General features: G+C 47.8%; 1 protein-coding gene across 9 annotated transcripts in view; it reads left to right on the top strand.

Moving 5' to 3' along the window:
- TSPOAP1 (TSPO associated protein 1) overlaps positions 1 to 27,366 on the top strand; it is a 268,852-nt gene that overhangs the window by 160,411 nt on the left and 81,075 nt on the right. For 8 of the 9 annotated variants that reach the window (XM_077294576.1, XM_077294575.1, XM_077294581.1 and 5 more), the window contains 3 exons: positions 781 to 864; positions 25,374 to 25,463; positions 26,492 to 26,614. In XM_077294576.1, the coding sequence (XP_077150691.1) occupies positions 781 to 864; positions 25,374 to 25,463; positions 26,492 to 26,614 (297 nt within the window). The remainder of the gene's footprint in view (positions 1 to 780; positions 865 to 25,373; positions 25,464 to 26,491; positions 26,615 to 27,366) is intronic. The other variant, XM_077294580.1, reaches the window with a different exon arrangement.

Raw genomic sequence — 27,366 nt, forward strand, 5'->3', positions numbered from 1 at the left:
ACTTCAGGTCCATATAAAAATGAAATCCAATATCAACGCAGTGGTTAGCTAACAGAAAATGCATTTATTTTTTTATATCTCTAAGTATCCCCAACTAGTCTAGTTTTTAAATTGTCCACTTTAAAGAAAAAAACTAAAACTATTCAGACATGAACAAAACAGTAGCAATTATAATTGCAGTGACACAAATTAGATCAATTGCTGTCAAGCTGCTTTCCTTTCCTCTGCTGCCAGCACAGGGCCAATCCAGCTCTCAGATAAACCATTCAGTAATGCTTGGCAATCTGGGTGCTGTGTCAGGCTGCACGTCACTTGTAATGTATGGTTAGTGGGTTGTGAGTTGTTTAGTGAGTTGTCCTCTGTTTAAGGGGAATTTGTCACCCCATTTTTCTCCTTAGGCCACCGCCATCAGGGGCTTATCAACAACATTCTGGAATGCTGTAGATAAGCTCCCGATGTAACCTGAAAGAGAAGAAAAGCAAGTTAGATTATACTCACCCAGGGGCGGTCTGGTCCGATGGGCGTCGCAGTCCGGGTCCGGCACCTCCCATCTTCATACGATGACGTCCTCTTCTTTGCTTCCTGTCGCGGCTCCGGCACATGCGTACTTTGAGTCCTGTTGAGGGCAGAGCAACGTACTGCAGTGCGCAGGCGCCGGGAAACGTCAGAGAGGCCCAGCGCCTGCCTCTGCATAATTGTATAAGCAAACATTCACTAAACCTGTAGAGCTGCTATTGTACTTTGTGATGTTTTATATATTTTTTTTATTTATTTTTTCAGGAATTTGAATTAAGTAGAAAACGGAAAGAATGTGAAGTTTTAGAGCAAGAGGTGACAAAGAAGCAGAAGAGATGTGAAGAATTGGTAAGGAAATCACTCTGCTTGGTAATGTAATGATAATCTGTACATATGACTGAGGTCGCAGTATGGAATTTCTTAAGAAATGCAATCTTTTCCTCTTATAAGATTTCATACAGTTATGAACCATTCACTTGGAACAACTTTCCATACATAAAGAAATGTGGTATTTTAATGCAGAAAATTGTCATTATTCTTCAGTCTGAGATAAAGGGCTGTGCCTGAAATAGTGACCCAAAGCTGACATTAGATCTGCACCAAATACCGTTGTATTACATGTATTTTGTTGTTGCTAGGGTCTTTGCTGTATCATTCAGGCTTTGGAGGCAAAAAGTTTAATCTGTTACTTTCTATCAGTTGTAAAATCCTTTATGAATCGTAACAAAAAAACACCTTTTTCCAGAGACGAGACTGTGTCTGAAATATTGAAACCTAGGAGAGCACTTGTAGGTTTCCATAGTGTCCATTGAGTTCAGTGGAAATGCGGCCGCACCTTTCCACAGTTTTTCTAATGAGCCATGTGGCGGTGTACTTGTCTCAGGGCGCAGTCAGACTGCCATATAAATCGGACCGAGATCCAAATACAGTGCATGGACTGGCTGGCTGCTCTCCCTGCCAGAAAGTGACAGCTTAATTTATTTCTATGCAGCTATCCCGCTCAGGTAGGGAGAGCCGCCGGCCAGTCTATGCACTCCCTGCTGATTTCTATGGCCATCTGACTGCGCCCTTACAATGAGGTATATAAACAAACATAAGTAATGAAGGTAACGTAGTGTAGGGCCTTACATATAAATATATGGTTTGTTTTTTTCCTGTTACTTTTAGAACGTTCTGTTTTACTATAGGAATTGCTCACGTTTTTTGGTTTTTTTTTTTTCAAGTGTACAAAATGTAGTAGTAATTTTTATACTTATGGTAGTTTCCATTAATCAATTTATAATGCTGTTTTATTATTCTATTCTAAATGTTTAGCCTAATTGTTTAGTAATTTAGAAGCGAACTAAATGAGGAACATTGCTCTGTACATCTATTTATTATGCTGATTCATAGTTCATAATGTAGGTTGGCTCCGCTAATAGGGTTTTGTACAAGCAGGAAATCTGCTGTTTACACAATTACATGTGTTATCTGTGGTCAAATATCTCGTGTATTCCTGTATATTCTGAGCCTTGTAGTTATTTTATCTCAAAATCTCTTTTACGTTGCCTTTAAAGATTGTTCATGACTATTTCTCATCCTGCAATGTCAGTGACTAGTACTATTTCACAGACAGTAAAATTTGTAATCCACAGATAAAAGAACCTTATGGATTATCACATTTTCTGGCACTCTGGATGGTGATCGAACAGTATTTGAGGCCATGTGCACACGTTGCGGTTTTTACTGCGGATCCGCAGCGTTTTTGACGCTGCGGATCCGCAGCAGTTTTCCATGCGGTGTACAGTACCATGTAAACCTATGGAAAATAAAAACCGCTGTGCACATGCTGCGGAAAAAAACGTGCAGAAACGCTGCGGTTTATTTTCCGCAGCATGTCAATTCTTTGTGCGGATTCCGCAGCGGTTTTACACCAGCTCCATATTAGAAAACCGCAGGTGTAAAAACCGCAGTAGAATCCGCACAAAAGCCGCGATAAATCCGCAGGAAAAACGCAGTGTTTTTGCCCTGCGGATTTATCAAAATCAGTGTGGAAAAATCCGCACACCAGTCCGCAGCGTGTGCACATACCCTAAAACGTCATATTTTAATTGTTTCAAGGTTAAAAGGAGACAAGTCCCTCGAGTTTAACCCATATTAACTGACATGTTGATCTAGAAAAGGCAAAAAAAAAAAAAAACAACCTTTGAGGCAGATACTATTTGCCCCATATTAAGAGAAAAATTCCTTTGCAAGTCCAAATAAATGTATCTGCCTTCATTAACCATCTTGCATTTTTGGGATAATGGTGGAGTCTCCGGATTCTGGTCTGTTTTATGTCATATTTATAATTACACCTCATTTAAAGCACATCCTCTGTGACCTGCAGAGCCCATTGTGCAGGGCACAGGCTTGCATGGTGCTGTGACCATCGATCTAGTCACTGTTGGATCCTGTATTATGTGCCTCCAGCTTTATGTTAGAGGTGTTGTTTGTCTGTATATATGTATGTGCGTGTGTATATGTATGTGTGTGTATGTGTGTGTATATATATATATATATATATATATATATATATATATATATATATATATATATATATATATTATCATAACTTGATAAGAAAACTTCCCAATATATAGTAAAGTGCATTCACATGTAATTACTTGATTGAAACACTCATTTTATTGCAGATAAAGAACCATTTAACAGTTTCCCAACATCCGCAGAATAAGTAAAGCACATCAGGGAAGGAGTTCCCACTAGTGATGAGCGAGTGTACTCGTTACTCGGGTTTCCCTGAGCATGCTTGGGTGGTCTCTGAGTATTTTGGCATGCGCGGAGATTTAGCTTTCATCGCCGCTGCTGCATGATTTGCGGCTGCTAGACAGCCTGAATACATGTGGGATTTCCCTAACCACCAGGCAATCCTCACATGTACTCAGCCTGTCTAGCAGCCGTAAATCATGCAGCTGCGGCGACGAAAACTAAATCTCCGGGTACTCTCAAATACTAGGAGACCACCCGAGCGTGCTTGGAGAAACCGGAGTAACGAGTATATTCGCTCATCACTAGATCCCACTAAGCGCCATATATGTGCAGCGTGGTGATGGCGCTGGTACAGAAGCAGAGCCGTGAACATCAGTGGATGGCACCATCTGTTGTCATTCATGCCTGTTTAACTCCTTACATGCCGCAGTCAGTAACAACCGTGGCATGTAGATGGTTGTGAGGGGGTAGGGGCTCCCTCTTTCTCTTCATGGGCACCACTGCAACACAATTGTGTGGTGCCAATGGTGGTCAATGGAAAGTCAAGCAGTGACCTATACTCAAAAAGTAAAAAGGCAAATGTTTCATTTTGCAAATACTGTTCTTAAGTAAAAAAAACAAAATTAAACAAAAAGTTAACACTATTGGTAGCGCTGAGTCCAGTGATTGAAAAGTCATACATATAACAAAAAATGGTATTATTAAAAATGTCATCTAGTCCAGCAAAAACACAAACCCTCATACGGTTCTGTCGGCAAACAAACAAAAACAGGAGAAAGTTAGCTATCAGTATATGGCAATTCAAAAAACAATTTTTTTTTGTAAAAAAATAAAATAAAGCTTTTGCTGTGTAAATAGTAGTAAATGTATATATAAATCTAATCTTTGGGTCAGTTCGATTATAGTGATACCAAAGTTATCACCTTTTAGTAAAAAAATCATAATTTTGTCTTTTCATGGCCCTATGTTATAAAATTCTGTGATGCGTCTGTGAGTGCAAAATGCTCAGTTCACCCTGAAATAACTTTCTTGATGAATGTTGTTTTTGAAATTGTGTCGCACTTGATGGGTTTCTGCGGTTCTGGCACCTCAGGAGTTCTACAAAGGCAACATTGTGTCCACCATATAATCCAGCTCTAGTTGTGCTAATAGGCAAATAGCCTCCAGTCCCTACTATGTGCTAAGTCGTTTCAGACCACATTTGGGGTACTGTGGCGTTTATGAAAGATTACAAATTGTGGTCTTCTATTACCATTTGTGGGACTTAAAAATGTGGGACTAAATGAACACTCTAATGGAAAAAATTGCATCTTCACAGCCCAATTCTACAACGCTTGTGAAACACTTGTGGGTCCAAAATGCCCACTACCCTCCTAGATGAATGCTTTGTGATGTAGTTCCCAAAATGGGGTCACTTGGAGGGGGGAGGTTCTGCTGTTCCCTAAGCTTTAAGATTTTTAAATGGGTTTTAAAGAAATTATGTAACAAATTGTGGGTTCATTTTCTTTTGTTACACTTGTTAAAATGAATAAGTTGTCGCTAACTCAACATTTTAGTGGAAACTGTAATTTTTCATTTTTTCATTCCCCCTTTGAATTAGTTCCTGTGAAGCACCTTAAAGGTTAATGGGGTCTTGTTTAGGTTTTTTTTTTTTTTTTTTTTTTTTGACCCCCTCAGTCATTTCAAAGTGGTAATGGACAAACACTTTAAGTGATTTCTTAGGAAATTTGTCACAGATCATCCAATATAATCACACTCGTCTCTCTGCAGATTATTGAATTGTGACACCTGAACAGGAGATGTAATGATCCTGAAAAAGCAAAGTGACATCTCAGTGTATCTGCGGCTTATTGGTTGTCTCCAATTTCATAAAAATTGACGTGGATAACTGAGCTGAATAGCTGATATTCAATATATATTAAATATTGGTGGTAGTTATTGGGGGGATTCTTTTATTTTAAGGATATGCACTTGAAGCAGCAGTGCTGCTTAACTTTCCAGATATTCTGCAAATACATCAATAAATAGAAGTGTATTTAATGCAAGTGCACTTGGCGAGTACCGTTATTGGCATGAGATAAAAGACAGTAATGATAAAGTACTAAACTGGCTCCATTAGATTACATTGTATGATGCTCAATACGCAGCATTTCTTTTCTGTCTGTTTTTTATATGTCCCAGTGGTCATCTACATATTACCAATTGGTATACCAAATGCAACCAAGTGTGCAAACCTTTCAGATACCATCATCCTACGTCGCATTGGAAGATTATTCCTGAATTCCTTCCTTCTGCTTTTTCTCTTTTACCCCCAGTTTTTGGTAGCGCTTTCTGCTGTAGAGCAAAAGACCCATTACTTCAAAACGATGACTCGTTTACCTGCGCAGTACATGAATCAGAGGACTATTTTACCTGCGCAATGTATGCATGGCAGGACTAGTTTACCTTCGCAGTACATGAATCAGAGGACTATTTTACCTGCGCAGTGCATCCATCACAGGACTAGTTTACCTGTGCAGTGCTTGCATGGCAGTACTAGTTTACCTGCACAGTGCATCTATCACAGGACTAATTTACCTGCGCAGTGCCTGCATGGCAGTACTAGTTTACCTGCGCAGTGCATCCATCACAGGACTAGTTTACCTGCACAGTGCATCCATCACAGAACTAGTTTACCTGCACAGTGCATCCATCACAGGACTAGTTTACCTGCACAGTGCATCCATCACAGGACTAGTTTACCTGCGCAGTGCATGCATCGCAAGACTAGTTTACATGTGGTGTGCATCCATGGCAGGACTAGTTTACCTGCACAGTGCATGCATCGCAAGACTAGTTTACCTGCACAGTGCATCCATCACAGGACTAGTTTACCTGCGCAGTGCATCCATCACAGGACTAGTTTACCTGCGCAGTGCATGCATCGCAAGACTTGTTTACATGTGGTGTGCATCCATCGCAGGACTAGTTTACCTGCACAGTGCATGCATCGCAAGACTAGTTTACCTGCACAGTGCATCCATCACAGGACTAGTTTACCTGCGCAGTGCATCCATCACAGGACTAGTTTACCTGCGCAGTGCATGCATCGCAAGACTAGTTTACATGTGGTGTGCATCCATCGCAGGACTAGTTTACCTGCACAGTGCATCCATCACAGGACTAGTTTATCTGCACAGTGCATCCATCACAGGACTAGTTTACCTGCACAGTGCATCCATCACAGGACTAGTTTACCTGCGCAGTGCATGCATCGCAAGACTAGTTTACATGTGGTGTGCATCCATCGCAGGACTAGTTTACCTGCACAGTGCATTCATCGCAAGACTAGTTTACATGTGGTGTCCATCCATCGCAGGACTAGTTTACCTGCACAGTGCATGCATCGCAGGACTAGTTTACATGCACAGTGCATCCATCGCAGGACTAGTTTACCTGCACAGTGCATGCATCGCAGGACTAGTTTACATGCACAGTGCATGTATCGCAGGACTAGTTTACATGCAGTGCATCCAACGCAGGACTAGCTTACCTGCACAGTGCATGCATCACAGGACTAGTTTACCTGTGCAGTGCATGCATCGCAGGACTAGTTTACCTGCACAGTACAGTGGCATGCTGCAGAAATCCACCAGGCTTTTAAATGCTCTGTGTCCTACTATTTCCATATCAAGAATGGGGCAGATTGACTAATCTTGCCAGATATATAGCTGAAAGTCCACTGTCTCCTGCTAGATGGTAAATTTGACTGAATTTTAGTACACATTTCAGTCTTCTCTGGGGCATTTGATTTCACCATTCCTTTTGCAATCACTACCAATCGCAGCTCATCTGCTGGTCTAGCAGCTTCACGTAAGCTGAGATTTGCAGCATGTGGGAGGGAGGAATGAAAGTGTAGGCCACAGAGAAGACTGAAGAAACACCCACCTGGACTGTAAGCAGAGATCTAACTTAATTGGGCACAAAATCAACAATTGGGAGGAACATCTCTGCAATGGATCGACGCAGTGCATAATAATGGCCCTGAGGATTGTTGTCGAGAATTTTTTTTACCCTCATGGATTCATTGGGCTGAATGTATAGAAGCCATTATAAAGGCAGATAAACTGATACTTTCTGCTGATACTATGTGATCTGTTTTGGAAAATAGCGAAATGTTGTTCCTGCAGGTGTTCTAGTTTCACCAGTGGGCACGAAGACTGGCTCCTTGGGCTGCTTGTTATATATAGCCTTCTTGTCACTTACACCACTTATAATTCATCGCGTGCCAGGACCGTTACTTTATTTTGGTACTTGAGCCTGATAAAGTAAACCTCATTGAACGGAATTCCTTAATGAGAATTTATCTTCAAGAGTCTAATTTGCACAAAGCATGTGATTCTGCCCCATTTCTTTGATCACATTTTTTGTTTAGTATATCAATGGAAATATATCATCTGTCCATTTTTAAAAAAAATTTTTTTAACAGCTATACAATTTAATATTCCTATCGCTTACTTTCTTATTACTGCATATGCGTGACAGATTTTGCTCAATTTCTTCTTCTTTGTGCAGCAGCCAATTTTTTTTTTATTAGGTTTTCTCTGATGTCTGGAATATCAGCACTGTCACCCTAGTAACAAATCTAGACATGAAAGGAAATATGTAATTACAGTAAGGTGTGCCTGGCGGAGCAGTTTTATTATAACAGGCTTGGACTGACTTTAGTAAAGATAATGTGATGTTAAACCAATTTACAACATTGTATTGTGGCTGTGCATTTACTAGAGCACATATGTCAAATCTGGCTCTCAGGATAATTATATTTGGCCCGTGATGCTGGGACCGTCCCCCCTATTATGCTACATGGAGGACAAAGTGGGGCTCATTAAACTGTATAGAGAATCATGTGGTGTCAATTATACTGTATGGATGACTATGTGGGTCCATTATACTTTATAGAGGATTAAGTGGGGCGCATTATAGGTCACCATACTTTGCTGGGGGGGTACAGCAGGGTCATCATATCGTGCTTGTAGAGTACTATGTGGAGTATCATGGGAAAGTACTTTTGTTGCGATCATACTTTATTATCCGTATTTATTAATTCAAGGTTTTTTTTAATCCTTTGTGATTACATATTTAAATTGGGACATATGCGTTTTACTGCTCTTGCAGAACATATTATATTCCAGTATGCCCCATTTTTGATTGTTCATTTTATTTTAAGATCTATTAACTAAAATGTACTTTGTTCGTGGGACAAACCCTTTAAAGTGAACCTGTCAGTAGGATTTTGCGAAGTAACCTACAGAAACTGTCAGGTTGGCAGTGTTAAACTGATTAAAATGATACCCGGGGTGAAGAAATCCGTCTTGTGGTTCTTCTGTAATCACTGTTAAAAAGTTTTCAGTTAATGAGATGCCCATGCTCCAGGGCAGGACTGTAGGCAGAGTCTTATCATCTTGCTCTAAGGCAGAGAAACCAAGGAAAGACCTGCTCACAGGCCGCTCCGATGCACAAACAGTCTTTCTATGATGAGGAAGATAAGACCCTGCCCAGCATCGGACTGGAGCACCTTGGACCCACCAGAGAAAATCATTCTTGGGGCCCACTATGTAGCTACATAGAAAGAAATACAAGACCACCAATTGTGTGGTAAACACGCTAATATCATGGTATAATATAAGGTAGTACACGTCTTAATTATGTAGCAGGGGTTGAGGTAGCCCCCCTCATAGAATATAATGCAGCCCCCTCTCATAGAATATAATACAGCACACCACAAAATATAATGCAACCCCCTTATAAGGTATAATGCAGCTCCCCATATAATATAATGTAGCACCCTCATAGGGTATGATGCAGCACCCCTCATATATAATGTAAGCCCCCCCCATAGAGTATACTGTAGCCCCCACATATAGTATGATGTAGCCCCCCAGAATATGTCCCCTGAGAGAATAATGCAGCCCTACCACAGAATATAATGTAGCCCCCCATAGAGTATACTGTAGCCCCCTCATATAGTATGTAGCCCCCTAGAATATAATGTAGTCCCGAGAGAATAATGCAGTCCCCCCACAGAATATAATGTAGCCCCCTCATAAAGTTTTAATGCAGCCCCCTCATATTGTATAATGCAGCCCCCTCTCCATCTACATAATTGTTCTCCCCCATCACCCCTATCATTGCCCTTTCCACCACCTCCATCATTGCCTTCTCCCCCAAAACCCCCATCATTGCCCATTCCACCACCACCATTGTCTTTTCCACCACTACCATCATTGTCCTTTACACCACAATCATTGCTTTCTACCCCACCACCCCCATCATTGCCCATTTCAACACCTCCATCATTGCCTCCCCCACCACCAACATTGTCCTTTCCACCACAACCATCATTGCCTTCTCCACCACCCCATCATTGCCTCCTTCTCCATCACCCCATCATCCTTCCCCATCACCCCATCATTGCTAATCTCCAATGCACCACACACACAGCACCGCACACGCACGCAGACACACACCACCGCACACGCACGCAGACACACACCACCGCACCACTCTCACACACACAAAGCACCGCATCGCACCACATACACACACGCACGCAGACAGACACACAGCACCACTCACCACTTGCAGCACATTCAGGCAGCCTCTTCCTTTCCGGCAGCTTTCTGTCTGAAACAGCCGCGCGCTGAATGATGGCATCATCCAGCTGCGCTGTCTCAGACAGGAACGCCGGGATGTGCTGCGAGACGTGCGTGTGTGTATGTGGTGCGATGCTTTGTGTGTGAGTGTGAGAGAGTGGTGCAGTGGTGGTAGGGCTTTACATGCAGGCAGTGTTGGCTGCAGCTAACGCTGCCCGCTCTTAAAGTGAAATGATATTCACTCCTCTCCACGCCCACAGGCGTGAATATTCATTTCTCTTTAGCGGCGGGGACAGTTTTTGGCTTCCTGTCACCCGCTGCTGCTCCACTGGCACAGGGTGGGCCCCCTTGACTCAGGGGCCTCATAGCCACTCTCTGGGGGGCTCTAGAGTAGTGAGGGCCTTAGTCAGTTGCTGGCCACTATGCCAGCAGATGTCAGTGCCTGGGCACCAGAGAATCCACCGGTTCTCCGGTGAGCCAGTGCGACCCTGACCCTGCCTACAGTCCCACCCCGAAGCACCAGCATCTCATTCACTGAAAACATCTAACACTGATTACACAAGAACCACAAGACAGATTTCTTCACCCCAGGTATCATTTTAATCAGTATAATAGCAACAACCTGTTACTGTGCACAATCCTGCTGACAGGTTCGCTTTAAGTTTATTTCAATAAGAAAAGGTTCATCATGATATTTAATGATAAGGAAACTTCCTTAATTGTAGACATTTTTTGCATATACAGTGGGTACGGAAAGTATTAAGACCTCTTTAAAATTTTCACTCTTTGTTTCATTGCAGCCATTTGGTAAATTCAAAAAAGTTCATTTTTTTCTCATCAATGTACACTCTGCACCCCATCTTGACTGAAAAAAAAAACAAATGTAGAAATGTTTGCAAATGTATTAAAAAAGAAAAACAGAAATATCACATGGTCGTAAGTATTCAGACCCTTTGCTCAGTATTGAGTAGAAGCACCCTTTTGAGCTAGTACCATGAATCTTCTTGGAAATGATGCAACACGTTTTTCACACATGAATTTGAGGATCCTCTGCCATTCTTCCTTGCAGATCCTCTCCGGTTCCGTCAGGTTGGATGGTAAACGTTGGTGGACAGCCATTTTCAGGTCTCTCCAGAGATGCTCAATTGGGTTTAGGTCAGGGCTCTGGCTGGGCCAGTCGAGAATGGTCACAGAGCTGTTCTGAAGCCAATTCTTTTGTTATTTTAGCTGTGTACTTAGGGTCATTGTCTTGCTGGAAGGTGAACCTTCGGCCAAGTCTGAGGTCCAGAGCACTCTGGAAGAGGTTTTCATCCAGGATATCTCTGTACTTGGCCGCATTCATGTTTCCTTCAATGACAACCAGTCGTCCTGTCCCTGCAGCTGAAAAACACCCCCATAGCATGATGCTGCCACCACCACGTTTCACTGTGGGGATTGTATTGGGGAGGTTATGAGCAGTGCCTGGTTTTCTCCACACATACCGCTTAGAATTATCACCAAAAAGGTCTATCTCTGTTTCATCAGACCAGAGAATGTAATTTCTCATAGTCTGGGAGTCCTCCATGTGTTTTTTTTTTATGCGGGCTTTCATATGTCTTGCACTGAGGAGAGGCTTCCGTTGGGCCACTCTGACATAAAGGCCCAACTGGTGGAGGGCTGTAGTGATAGTTGACTTTGTGGAACTTTCTCCCATCTCCCTATTGCATTTATTGAGCTCAGCCACAGTGATCTTGGGGTTCTTCTTTACTTCTCTCACCAAGGCTCTTCTCCCACGATTGCTCAGTTTGGCTGGATAGACAGGTCTAGGAAGACTTCTGGTGGTCCCAAACTTCTTCCATTTAAGGACTATGGAGGCCACTGTGCTCTTAGGAACCTTGAGTACTGCAGAAATTCTGTTGCAACCTTGGCCAGATCTGTGCCTTGCCACAATTCTGTCTCTGAGCTCCTTGGCCTGTTCCTTTAACCTCATGATTCTCATTTGTTGTGACATGCACTGTGAGCTGTGGGGTCTTATATAGACAGGTGCAGGCTCGGACTGGCCCACCGGAGAACCGGAGGATCCTCCAGTGGGCCCAGGCACTGACACCTGCTGGCAGGGCCCCCACTGCTCCAGGGCCCCCCACTGCTCCAGAAGACCCCCCCCCCCCGGCCGCCCCCCACCCACTCTCCTTGAAGACGATACTTACCCTGCTCCAGTGATGGTCTCGACGTCTGCTCTGCACTGCATCTTCTTCCTGCTTGTGCGGTCATATGGTACCGCTCATTAAGGTTATGAATATGCGCATATTCATGACTTTAATCAGCAGTATCACATGACCGCACAAGCAGGAAGAAGATGCTGCGCCACCGCCGGGAGTCGGGACAGAGCGCGAGGGATGTCGGCACGGCCATGCAGTGTGTGGGACAGGTGAGTATGAGGGACGGGGGTACTGGGGGATGAAGGAGGACATAAGCCCGGCGCGCTGTGGGGGGGGTAATAGTCTGGGGCAGATTGCTGGACACACTGGAGACAGTGCTGGACACTGGGGCAGAATGCTGGACACACTGGAGACAGTGCTGGACACTGGGGCAGAATGCTGGACACACTGGAGACAGTGCTGGACACTGGGGCAGAATGCTGGACACACTGGGGCAGAATGCTGGACACACTGGGGCAGAATGCTGGACACACTGGGGCAGAATGCTGGACACACTGGGGCAGAATGCTGGACACACTGGGGCAGAATGCTGGACACACTGGGGCAGAATGCTGGACACACTGGGGCAGAATGCTGGACACACTGGGGCAGAATGCTGGACACACTGGGGCAGAATGCTGGACACACTGGGGCAGAATGCTGGACACACTGGGGCAGAATGCTGGACACACTGGGGCAGAATGCTGGACACACTGGGGCAGAATGCTGGACACACTGGGGCAGAATGCTGGACACACTGGGGCAGAATGCTGGACACACTGGGGCAGAATGCTGGACACACTGGGGCAGTGCTGGACACACTGGGGCAGATTGCTGGACACACTGGGGCAGATTGCTGGACACACTGGGGCAGATTGCTGGACACACTGGGGGCAGAGCTGGACACACTGGGGGCAGAGCTGGACACACTGGGGGCAGAGCTGGACACACTGGGGGCAGAGCTGGACACACTGGGGGCAGAGCTGGACACACTGGGGGCAGAGCTGGACACACTGGGGGCAGAGCTGGACACACTGGGGGCAGAGCTGGACACACTGGGGGCAGAGCTGGACACACTGGGGGCAGAGCTGGACACACTGGGGGCAGAGCTGGACACACTGGGGGCAGAGCTGGACACACTGGGGGCAGAGCTGGACACACTGGGGGCAGAGCTGGACACACTGGGGGCAGAGCTGGACACACTGGGGGCAGTGCTGGACACACTGGGGGCAGTGCTGGACATACTGGGGCAGATTGTTGGACAACCTGGGGGTAATATGCTTGACACACTGGGGCAGATTGCTGGACACACTGGGGCAGATTGCCGGACACACTGGGGCAATATGCTTGACACACTGGGGCAGATTGCTGGACACACTGGGGCAGAATGCTGGACACATGGGGCAGAATGCTGGACACATGGGGCAGAATGCTGGACACACTGGGGCAGTGCTGGACACACTGGGGCAGTGCTGGACACACTGGGGCAGATTGCTGGACACACTGGGGCAGATTGCTGGACACACTGGGGCAGATTGCTGGACACACTGGGGCAGATTGCTGGACACACTGGGGGAAGATTGCTGGACACACTGGGGGAAGATTGCTGGACACACTGGGGGCAGAGCTGGACACACTGGGGGCAGAGCTGGACACACTGGGGGCAGAGCTGGACACACTGGGGGCAGAGCTGGACACACTGGGGGCAGAGCTGGACACACTGGGGGCAGAGCTGGACACACTGGGGGCAGAGCTGGACACACTGGGGGCAGAGCTGGACACACTGGGGGCAGAGCTGGACACACTGGGGGCAGAGCTGGACACACTGGGGGCAGTGCTGGACATACTGGGGCAGATTGTTGGACAACCTGGGGGTAATATGCTTGACACACTGGGGCAGATTGCTGGACACACTGGGGCAGATTGCCGGATACACTGTCCGGGGGCAATACTGGACACACTGGGGCAATATGCTTGACATACTGGGGCAGATTGCTGGACACACTGGGGCAGAATGCTGGACACACTGGGGCAGAATGCTGGACACATGGGGCAGAATGCTGGACACATGGGGCAGAATGCTGGACACATGGGGCAGAATGCTGGACACACTGGGGCAGAATTCTGGACACACTGGGGCAGAATGCTGGACACACTGGGGCAGAATGCTGGACACACTGGGGCAGAATGCTGGACACACTGGGGCAGAATGCTGGACACACTGGGGCAGATTGCTGGACACACTGGGGCAGATTGCTGGACACACTGGGGCAGATTGCTGGACACACTGGGGCAGATTGCTGGACACACTGGGGGCAGAGCTGGACACACTGGGGGCAGAGCTGGACACACTGGGGGCAGTGCTGGACACACTGGGGCAGATTGTTGGACAACCTGGGGGTAATATGCTTGACACACTGGGGCAGATTGCTGGACACACTGGGGCAGATTGCCGGACACACTGGGGCAGATTGCCGGACACACTGGGGCAATATGCTTGACATACTGGGGCAGATTGCTGGACACACTGGGGCAGATTGCTGGACACACTGGGGGAAGATTGCTGGACACACTGGGGGAAGATTGCTGGACACACTGGGGGCAGAGCTGGACACACTGGGGGCAGAGCTGGACACACTGGGGGCAGAGCTGGACACACTGGGGGCAGAGCTGGACACACTGGGGGCAGAGCTGGACACACTGGGGGCAGAGCTGGACACACTGGGGGCAGAGCTGGACACACTGGGGGCAGAGCTGGACACACTGGGGGCAGAGCTGGACACACTGGGGGCAGAGCTGGACACACTGGGGGCAGTGCTGGACACACTGGGGCAGATTGTTGGACAACCTGGGGGTAATATGCTTGACACACTGGGGCAGATTGCTGGACACACTGGGGCAGATTGCCGGACACACTGGGGCAGATTGCCGGACACACTGGGGCAATATGCTTGACATACTGGGGCAGATTGCTGGACACACTGGGGCAGATTGCTGGACACACTGGGGGAAGATTGCTGGACACACTGGGGGAAGATTGCTGGACACACTGGGGGCAGAGCTGGACACACTGGGGGCAGAGCTGGACACACTGGGGGCAGAGCTGGACACACTGGGGGCAGAGCTGGACACACTGGGGGCAGAGCTGGACACACTGGGGGCAGAGCTGGACACACTGGGGGCAGAGCTGGACACACTGGGGGCAGAGCTGGACACACTGGGGGCAGAGCTGGACACACTGGGGGCAGAGCTGGACACACTGGGGGCAGAGCTGGACACACTGGGGGCAGAGCTGGACACACTGGGGGCAGAGCTGGACACACTGGGGGCAGAGCTGGACACACTGGGGGCAGAGCTGGACACACTGGGGGCAGAGCTGGACACACTGGGGGCAGAGCTGGACACACTGGGGGCAGAGCTGGACACACTGGGGGCAGAGCTGGACACACTGGGGGCAGAGCTGGACACACTGGGGGCAGAGCTGGACACACTGGGGGCAGAGCTGGACACACTGGGGGCAGAGCTGGACACACTGGGGGCAGAGCTGGACACACTGGGGGCAGAGCTGGACACACTGGGGGCAGAGCTGGACACACTGGGGGCAGAGCTGGACACACTGGGGGCAGTGCTGGACATACTGGGGCAGATTGTTGGACAACCTGGGGGTAATATGCTTGACACACTGGGGCAGATTGCTGGACACACTGGGGCAGATTGCCGGACACACTGTCCGGGGGCAATACTGGACACACTGGGGCAATATGCTTGACACACTGGGGCAGAATGCTGGACACACTGGGGCAGATTGCTGGACACACTGGGGGCAGTGCTGGACACACTGGGGCAGATTGCTGGACACACTGGGGCAGATTGCTGGACACTGGGGCAGATTGCTGGACACACTGGGGGCAGTGCTGGACACTGGGGCAGATTGCTGGACACACTGGGGGCAGTGCTGGACACTGGGGCAGATTGCTGGACATACTGGGGCAGATTGTTGGACAACCTGGGGCAGATTGTTGGACAACCTGGGGGTAATATGCTTGACACACTGGGGCAGATTGCTGGACACACTGGGGGTAATATGCTGGACACACTGTCGGGGGGCAATGCTGGACACACTGGGGCAATATGCTTGACACACTGGGGCAGATTGCCGGACATACTGGGGCAGATTCCTGGACACACTGTCCGGGGGCAATGCTGGACATACTGGGGCAGGTTGCTGGACACACTGGGGGTAATATGCTGGACACACTGGGGCAGATAGCTGGACACACTGTCCGGGGGCAATACTGGACACACTGGGGCAATATGCTTGACATACTGGGGCAGATTGCTGGACACACTGGGGCAGATTGCCGGACATACTGGGGCAGATTCCTGGACACACTGTCTGAGGGCAATGCTGGACATACTGGGACAGATTGCTGGACACACTGGGGGTAATATGCTGGATACACTGGGGCAGATTGCCGGACATAGTGGGGCAGATTGCTGGACACACTGTCTGGGGGCAATGCTGGACACACTGGGGCAGATTGCTGGACACTGGGGCAATATGCTGGACATACTGGGGCAGGTTGCTGGACACACTGGGGGTAATATGCTGGACACACTGGGGTAATATGCTGGACACACTGGGGCAGATTGCTAGACACACTGGGGCAGGACTGGAGGCATGGGCAGAATGTAGATACGGAACATGATTGGAGACACGGGGCAGAATGAAAGACATGGGGCAGGATTGGATCATGGGGCAGGATGGATACGATGGAGACAGATGGGGCAGGATGGAGAGATCATATGGGGTAGAATGGATACTCATGATGGCAGGATGGGAGACCATATGGCTGGAGCCAGGAATGAGATAAACGGGGCCAGGGTGGGGAATATTATTACCATAGGGGCTAATTAAGGGATATTATTACTGCAGTGATGTATTTATTGTATTTTTTGAGTATACTGTTTTAAATGGGGGGGCGGTCCTGTTACTGTGTAGAGTGACACTATATCGCCTTTTTTTCTTCATGTGGTGTAATGTAGAAGTTGTGAAAAATTAAGTAATGTGTTCTGCTAATGTGTTCTGCAAGCGGAGCTCGAGATAACTGTGTTATTTCCTGCAGAGACGAGTCCTGGCTGGATGAAAGATGAAGGTCACTGGTGAGTCAAGGCCCCGTCACACATAGCGAGATCGCTAGCGAGATCGCTGCTGAGTCACAAGTTTTGTGACGCAACAGCGACCTCAGTAGCGATCTCGCTATGTGTGACACGTACCAGCGATCAGGCCCCTGCTGCGAGATCGCTGGTCGTGTCGGAATGGCCTGGACCATTTTTTGGTCGTTGAGGTCCCGCTGACATTGCTGAATCGGTGTGTGTGACACCGATCCAGCGATGTCTTCACTGGTAACCAGGCTAAACATCGGGTTACTAAGCGCAGGGCCGCACTTAGTAACCCGATGTTTACCCTGGTTACCAGCGTAAATGTAAAAAAAAAAAAACAGTACATACTCACCATCTGATGTCCGTCAGGTCCCTTGCCGTCTGCTTCCTGCTCTGACTGAGTGCGGCCGTACAGTGAGAAGTGAGAGCACAGCAGTGACGTCACCGCTGCGCTCTGCTCTCACTGTACGGCGGCACTCAGTCAGAGCAGGAAGCAGACGGCGGGGGACCTGACGGACATCAGATGGTGAGTATGTACTGTTTTTTTTTTTTTGGTAACCAGGGTAAACATCGGGTTACTAAGCGCGGCCCTGCGCTTAGTAACCCGATGTTTACCCTGGTTACCCGGGTGCTGCAGGGGGACTTCGGCATCGTTGAAGACAGTTTCAACGATGCCGAAGTCGTTCCCCTGATCGTTGGTCGCTGGAGAGCTGTCTGTGTGACATCTCCCCAGCGACCACACAACGACTTACCAACGATCACGGCCAGGTCGTATCGCTGGTCGTGATCGTTGGTAAATCGCTATGTGTGACGGGGCCTTCAGTGTTACCTATACACTGACACTATACACTGTATACTATATACAGAGCTCCTGTGTATAATGTCACCAGTGATCACTGTATTACCTATACATTATATACAGAGCTCCTGTGTATAATGTCACCAGTGATCTCTGTATTACCTCTACACAGGCACTGCATACTAAGTACAGATCTCCTGTGTATAATGTCACTTAGGCTGCCGTCACACATTCAGTATTTGGTCTGTAATTTACATCAGTATTTGTAAGCCAAAACCAGGAGTGGGTGATAAATACAGAAGTGGTGCATATGTTTCTATTATACTTTTCCTCTAATTGTTCCACTCCTGGTTTTGGCTTACAAATACTGATGTAAAATACTGACCAAATACTGCTAGTGTGACGGCAGCCTTATGGTGATAGTATTGTGTGTGTTTTTTTTTTTTTTTTCTGATCAGTATTGTAGTATTCAGTCACTATGTGGTGGTAATATGTGGTCTGGAAATGGTGTTGTGGTATTTGTCCCTTGTATGTAGTATTATTCGGTCACTATGTGGTCTGGTCATGGTGTGGTGGTATTTCTTCCTGTATGTGGTAATATTTGTCTTGGTATAGTGGATTGTGTTGTGTATGGCGGTCATTTGTTCTCACTGATATTAATTAGGAGAAGATTCTTTATTTCCATTAGAGTTTTAATGCTTTGTACACAGCGGCGGAGATGCACTTACAGGGGGTTTCCTGTGGAAAAAAGTAATCACCTCTCCACAGGATAAGTGATAGCGTATTGATTGGTGGGGGTCTGACTGCTTGGACCCATTCAGCAAAATGTGGAACTTTTTATCCCCATTAGACTGGAGTGACATGTCCGACTAGATCACTGATCCATTCATTCCCTCAGTGGCTGCACTTGTTTTTTTCTGGAAGCCCCAAAGAGAATGAATGGAGCTGCGGTCAGAAATCCCACCTGCCGCTGCATTTTAAAATAGTGATAAAAGTGTCCTGTCAGGGATAAAACTTCCCCATTCTTCCGATCGGTGCAGTTTCTAATGGTCGGATCTAAGCGATCACCTATCCTGTGGAGCCCATGGATCAGTGATAACTTGTTTTAACCAAGAACCCCATTAATGTAAACTACCGTAATTATACATCCCAGTTATTGGGGCACACGATAGATGTGCAGCAGCCGCCGGTGTTTTACAGCCGATGCTCCACTATAATGACAGATATTTGCATATAGCTGTAGGGTGGGCCCCTAGAGTCCATTCCTCTGGTGGGCCCCAGACACCCCAGTCCGACGCTGGACAGGTGTGTGCCTTTCCAAATCCAGTCCTATCAGTTTAATTAAACACAGCTGGATTCCAATGAAGGAGTAGAAGCATCTCAAGGAGGATCACAAGGAGATGGACAGCATGTGACTTAAATATGAGTGTCTGAGCAAAGGGTCTGAATACTTATGACCATGTGATATTTCAGTTTCTCTTTTTTAACAAATTTGCAAAAATTACTGTGTGTTTTTTTTTTTCAGTCAAGATGGGATGCAGAGTGTACATTAATGAGAAAAAAAAATGACCTTTTTCGAATTTACCAAATGACTGCAATGAAACAAAGAGTGAAAAATTTAAAGGGGACTAAATACTTTCTGTACCCGCTGTATATGAAGGCTGGCCTACGACTTTGTCCACATTTTTGTATTTTTGCCCTCTGTGTATTTGAGTTTGACATTCCTGGACTAGGGCAAAGGTGATATTAAAACCCTCATACATGAGACTGTCGCTTTTCCTGTACATCTCATTGTTGTGTTGTGTAATCCTGATATTGGCACATCTGTGTGTATTCACGGACACATTGCCATCCAATATCCACATGACTAAACATTAATATATTCATCTGAATATTTGTATGATATCCGCTTTATGTATCACTATATCTGTATGCAGTGGCGTAACTACAAAGTTATGGGCCCCGGTGCGAACTTCCAAATGGGGCCCCCCCCCGCCATAAAATTCAATGTAACCCCCATAGAATACAATGCAGCCCCCCTCATAGTATAATGCAGCCCCTCCATACAGGGGCAGTGAGAAAGACACGAGCAAATGGTGACGAGGAGGCAGGGGAGAGGGCACAAGGGGGCAAGGAAGACAGGCACAAGGGGACACATGGGGGCTAGGAGGCAGGGGAGAAGGTTACAAGGGGACTAGTGGGCAAGGGAGACTGACACAAGGGGACAATGGAGACTGACACAAGGGGCACACGGGGACTAGTGGACAAGGGAGACTGGCACACGGGGACACAGGGACTAGTGGGCAAGGGAGACTGACACATGGAGAATAGTGGGCAAGGGAGACTGATACAAGGGGACTAGTGGGCAATGGAGACTGACACAAGGGGACACACGGGGACAAGGGACAAGCACAAGGGGACAAGGGAGACAGGCACAAGGGGACACACAGGGACTAGTGGGCAAGAGACTGACACAAGGGAACAAGGGATACAAGCACAAGGGGACACACAGGGACAAGTGGGAAAGGGAGACTGACACACAGGGACTAGTGGGCAAAGGAGACTGACACAAGCACAAGGGGACAAAGGAGACTGACACAAGCACAAGGGGACATAGGAGACAGGCACATGGGGACACACAGGGACTAATGGGCAAGGGAGACTGGCACATGGGGACACAAGCATAAGGGAGACAGGCTCAAGGGGACACACGGCCCCTGACCTGCCAGAGCCGTTTGCAGCTGCGACCGTGGTAGTTACGCCGCTGCCTCACACACACACATACTACAGATATCACACACACTACAGATATCACACACACTACAGATATCACACACACTACAGATATCACACACACTACAGATATCACACACATCATACTACAGATATCACACACACACACATCATACTACAGATATCACACACACACATCAGTTATCACACACACACACTACAGATATCACACACATACTACAGATATCACACACACACACATACTACAGATATCACACACACACACACTACAGATATCACACACACACACACACACACACACACACACACACACTACAGATATCACACACACTACAGATATCACACACACACATCATATTACAGATATCACACACACACTACAGATATCACACACACACACAGACATACTACAGATATCACACACACACTACACTACAGATATCACACACACACATCATACTACAGATATCACACACACACATACTACAGTTATCACACACACACTACAGATATCACACACACACACACACATACTAAAGATATCACACACACACACACACACCAGAGATACCAGCTCATATACACAACTCACAATCTCCTCTCTGGTACAGGGGTGGCTGATGTAAACCGGCTGCAGCTCCTCAGCTTCTCCTGACTAAAGCGGCTCTGTCCCGCACCTCCCCCCTGCTCTCGCCTTCTGTCCCGGGGTTATTTTGGCTTTCTCTTAAATACGATCTCATTCAGACGTACATGAGATGTATGAGGGGGGAAAAATACAGACTGAGAAGCTGTCTCATCGTGATGACTGGAGCTGCTTCCTGTCTCTCACGTGCCCCGGCTGCCCCCTTCCCCTAGATACGCCTCGGACTGTTGCCGTGCAGGAGGAATCTCCTGCACTGCAACATCGTGTTGGGTGCCAGCACAGCCCGCACAGTGGTCTATCCAGCACAGCCCGCACAGTGGTCTATCCAGCACAGCCCGCACAGTGGTCTATTCAGCACAGCCCGCACAGTGGTATATACAGCACAGCCCGCACAGTGGTATATCCAGCACAGCCCGCACAGTGGTATATCCAGCACAGCCCGCACAGTGGTATATCCAGCACAGCCCGCACAGTGGTCTATCCAGCACAGCCCGCACAGTGGTCTATCCAGCACAGCCCGCACAGTGGTCTATCCAGCACAGCCCGCACAGTGGTCTATCCAGCACAGCCCGCACAGTGGTCTATCCAGCACAGCCCGCACAGTGGTCTATCCAGCACAGCCCGCACAGTGGTCTATCCAGCACAGCCCGCACAGTGGTCTATCCAGCACAGCCCGCACAGTGGTCTATCCAGCACAGCCCGCACAGTGGTCTATCCAGCACAGCCCGCACAGTGGTCTATCCAGCACAGCCCGCACAGTGGTCTATCCAGCACAGCCCGCACAGTGGGCTATCCAGCACAGCCCGCACAGTGGTCTATCCAGCACAGCCCGCATCTCTCGACCCCCCCCCCCCCCCCCCCCCCCCGAGAATGCCCCCACAGTCCAGTAAAAAAAAAAACCACTCTCCTTACCTTTCCTCTTGCCAGCGTTGCTTCCTGCTCCGGTCTCAGGCTCGGCTGCAGTCTGCCCGGGACACAGCAGGTGCGCGATGATATGACGTGTTGTGAATTCTGTTGTGGGTTCTGCTCTTGGGCTCCCTCCGGTGGTTATAAGTGGTAGTGCTGCTGTTTGTCCTTCACAGCAGTCATCAGGTGCGTCCACTTCGGACGGGGCCATTTAGTCTGGCTTCACCCTTTAGTGAGTGCCAGTTGTTCATTGTTTCTGGAGGATTCACATCCCTTCCTGGTCGCTCCTGCTTGCAGTTCATTTCTACAAGATAAGTTCTGCTTGTTTTTCTGCCCACATGTTGTGGGCCTCATTGTTCAGTGCATTGCATGTTTTTTCTTGTCCAGCTTTATCTGTGTAAGGATTTATGCAGCCAAGCTGGAATCTCTGAAGAGGCAGATTTACCCTCCATGTCTTTAGTTAGATGTGGAGTTTTTGTATTATCTGTGGTGGACATTTCATAGTATTTTAATACTGACCGCATAGTTCTCTGTCCTATCTTTCCTATTTTAGCTAGATTGGCCTCCTTTGCTAAATTCTGTTTTCAGCCTGTGTATGTTTTTTCCTCTCCTCTCACAGTCAATATTTGTGGGGGGCTGCCTATCCTTTGGGAATTTTCTCTGAGGCAAGATAGTTTTCCCTTTTCTATCTATAGGGTTAATTAGTCCTCCGGCTGTGTCGAGGTGTCTAGGATTGGTAGGTACATCCCACGGCTACTTCTAGTTGCGGTGTTAAGTCCAGGGTCTGCGGTCAGTACAGTTACCACATTCTCCAGAGTACGTCTCATGCCGCTCCTAGGCCACCAGATCATAACAATGACGTCATTGCGCACCCGCAGTGTCAGAGGCAGAGCGGGGAATGATGGGAGAGGGAGCGTCTGTAGACGCTTACTCCTCCGTCATTGTATTCAACTGTACTGGCGTCATAGACGCCGGTATAGTTGAATGCGACGGCAGGGGGGGTGAGTCGGCGGCAGCGGGGGGAGGCGGATCGAGCGGCCCATGACTGCCAGAAGTGCCCGATGGCCAGTCTGGCCCTGCTCTGACCTGACCTCCCGGGCCCGGTCGCAATGGCGACCGCTGCAACCGCAGTAGTTACGCCCCTGTCCATACTGTACAATGGCCACACATAGTGCTCTATACTGTACAATGGCCACACATGATGCTCCATACTGTACAATGGCCACACATGATATTGCCTACAGTATAATGGCCACACATAGTTACTCCTACACACGCGGCTGAGCTCCGTACACATTGCACATGCGGCTCCCCTCCGTACACCTCGTACACACCCAGCTCCGCTCCGTACACCTTGCACACACGGCTCCGCTCTGTACACCTCATACACACGCGGCTCCGCTCCATATACCTCATACACACATGGCTCCGCTCCGCACACCTCGTACACACCTGGCTCCGCTCCGTACGCCTCGTACACACCCGGCTCCGCTCCGTACGCCTCGTACACACCCGGCTCCGCTCCGTACACACCCGGCTCTGCTCCATATACCTCATACACACCCGGCTCCGCTCCGTACACCTCGTACACACCCGGCTCCGCTCCGTACACCTCGTACACACCCGGCTCCGCTCCGTACACCTCATACACACCCAGCTCCGCTCCATACACCTCATACACACACGGCTCCGCTCCGTACACCTCATACACACACAGCTCCGCTCTGTACACCTCATACACACACTGCTCTGCTATATCCACACAAACCCCTCCTGACCTCACACAAAAGCTTACCCTCCTCCAGCACGATGACAACCAGCATTGCACTACACGGAAGCCCTTAATCATGTGACTCCGACTCCTCCCCTCCTGTGACCTCATCACAGGTCCTGTGCGCACAGAGCAGCTGCAGCCATAGTTGTGGTGTGCCGCTCTCTGCGGTGGAGGGGCTCTGCTGCGGGACAAGTGCAGTCCCACCCGTGATCGCGCATGCACTGAGAGAGTGCACGCGCACCAGGGCCTGTAAAGAAGATTTATTTTAAGGGCCGGCGGCCCATTTTGTAGCTCAGAGTTCTTGGGGGCCCGCCCAGTCTGCTGGACTGAGCGGGCCCCTAAGCACTGCGGGCCCCGTCGCAATTGCGACCCCTGCGACCGCGGTAGTTACGCCCCTGTCTGTATGCAAGGTGTAAGGGAAAAAAATTGGAAATCCATTAAAACCACATTGAGCTAAAGTTCTGTTCACATCTGCAGATTTTCTGAAAGATTTCATGGAAATCGCAACAGAATCCATCAGCCTCTTTTATAAATCTTTTGATTTCCATGTGGCATTTGTACATGATACTATGTCCAGTGCATTGTGATATTTTATTAAAAGGAATCTGTCAGCAGGTGTTTGCTAGTTAATCAGAGAGCAGCATAATGTAGGGACAGAGAGCTTGACTCTGTGGATGTCATTTGCTCCACAGCTTTAGTTTCAATGCAATCCGTGTTTTATCAGCAGAAGATTACAGTCCAGCTCATCTGTGTAACCTCGCCCCCACCACTGATTGGCAGCTTGCTGCACAGCATACATGGGAAGCAGCCAATCAGGGGTGTGGGTGGGGTTATACACAGTTCAGCCTTCTGAGACTGCTACATGTATAGCAGAGAAAATGGATTCTATCAAAACTGCCACAAACAGCCTAGTAAGTGATACATCACTGGAATCAGGGTCTCTACCCCTACATCATGCTGCTCTCATATTACATAACAAAATCTGCTGACAAATTCCCTTTAACTAAAATCTTTTTCTTTCCTTGAGTCATGTTGGTGGATTTATTACGCAGTTATTTCAGATGGGGTTTTGTATTGATAGAACACAGTTCACCTCTCCCACAAGAAGGTGCAGAAACATACTGTATAGTGCGAAACAAAACATATTGAGAGGATATGAACTGGTCACTCAGACCATAAAGTGTATACCATAAACCAATATTCACAACATTCACAACATTCACCTAATATTATTTTTCTCACTTTTGTTTGGAAACAGGAACTGAAGCTTCAGGAGGTACAAGCGGAGAATGCATGTCTTGTGGAAGAAAGGTCAAGGCTCTGCAGCAGAGTAAAGAGGGCAGCCAAGGTCAGCACAATTTCTAATTTATGCAGATAAATAGAGTAATTGAGTTGTAATACACTTTCAAAACAGCTGAGCAGATGAAATGAAAGAGACCAAAACTCTGCAAAGTCTTTCTTCATAACAATCGAAAGCCACATGGCCTCACAGCTCAACGTTGATTTTCTACTGGAAAAAGTCACCAAGTGTCTCCTCCAAAGTTCACTTAGAAGTAACTATCTGCGCTTACTCTAATGCTGCGGTGCTACAAATATAACCTTCCAGTAGCCCATAAATCGTCCTCTTGCTTTACAATAGAAAAGTAGCACAAAGGCACCAAGTATCCATTAGAGTTGGCTTCAGTTGTTAATTTGGCAACTGTGGATCGTAAATGCGCTGTGATATAGCGAGCTGTTGTGCTTTGCACTACCCCAGTGCTGCATCTAATGTTTGGTCATTTCTTAGTAACGTATGTAGCAGCGCTGGGTTACTGCAAGCGGCGAGTGAGGACAGCCACAGAGGGATGTGGGATTCTGCTCTGTAGGCTGGGAAGGTTGAACTCCGCTTTTACTAGAAAGTCATGCCCTTTATGGTGGCATTAAGAATGCTTCTGGCCCCCTTTGATGATAAGTACAACGGCCCTTTAACATTGTGATTTTTTTTTTTCATTCCTACATTCAGTGACACCATTGGGGCTTATGTCTGCACCTCCCCAAAACTGGTTTCGGGCAAATGCACCGATGGGGCCATTGACTATAACGATGCAGACAAGTCACCATGTGCTCTTTTGTGCATAATCATCCATGTACATTCCTCCTATTGGAGGTGGGCACCATGATGTAGGAAAAAAACATAATGTAAAAGGGCCCTAATTAGTTAGAAAAGTCATCAGTCTTTGGGCACCTACTAATTTTTTAAATAAAGAGAACAACCATAGACTGGTTATTGGTATCTTTAAGAAGTCACCAGGGCAAATTCCATGGTCCAAAAATGCACAGGATTTTTAATTCATTTGATTGTTGCCCGAAGTCTGACTGTTCATTTTTTTCCTATAGGTCGAATCTGAAAATGCTGACTTGAAGAGACATCTAACCGAAGTGACTGAGCAACGGGATTCTGCTCTTGAGGAGATTCATAGATTGCAAAGCAAGCTGGAGAACCTGGAGCAAGTGCTTAAGGTTTGTGTTCAAATTCAGGTTGATTTATTTTCAAGTAACACACACAGATCGAAAAAGACTATTAGGAACCTGTTATAACTTTCAGGCAAAGTTTCCCTTTTAGTAGCTCAGCAATAAAAACTTTCATAGACATTTTGAAAACTGTCTACCTCTCTGCTGAGGTTTGTTCAGCCGTGACCTTCAGGCCATGTTCACACTTTGCGGTGTGCTCTGCAGGTTTATCCCGCAGCGGAATTGATAAATCTGCAGGGCAAAACCGCTGCGGTTATCCCTGCAGATTTATCGCGGTTTGTTCCGCAGTTTCCGCTGCGGGATTACTCCTGTACTATTGATGCTGCATATGCAGCAATATGCAGCATCAATAGTAATGATAAAAATAATAAAAATTGGTTATACTCACCCTCCGATTTCCGGATCTCCTGGGCGCTGCACGCGGCGCTCCGGTTCCAAAGATGCTGTGCCAAGAAGGACCTTCGTGACGTCACGGTCATGTGACCGAGGCGTCATCACGGTCATGTGACCGCGACGTCACCACAGGTCCTGCTCGCACAGCAAACCGAAGACCGGACGGCCGCGGGCAGCGCTGAGAGGTGAGTATAACATCATTTTTTATTTTAATTCTTTTTTTTTACACTATTTATGCTTCCCAGGGCCTGGAAGAGAGTCTCCTCTCCTCCACCCCGGGTACCACCCGCATATTATCTGCTTACTTCCCGCAACGTGGGCACAGCCCCATGCGGGAAGTAAGCGGT

Source organism: Ranitomeya variabilis, chromosome 3, assembly GCF_051348905.1.
Source record: "Ranitomeya variabilis isolate aRanVar5 chromosome 3, aRanVar5.hap1, whole genome shotgun sequence".
NCBI classification, from domain to species: Eukaryota; Metazoa; Chordata; class Amphibia; order Anura; family Dendrobatidae; genus Ranitomeya; species Ranitomeya variabilis.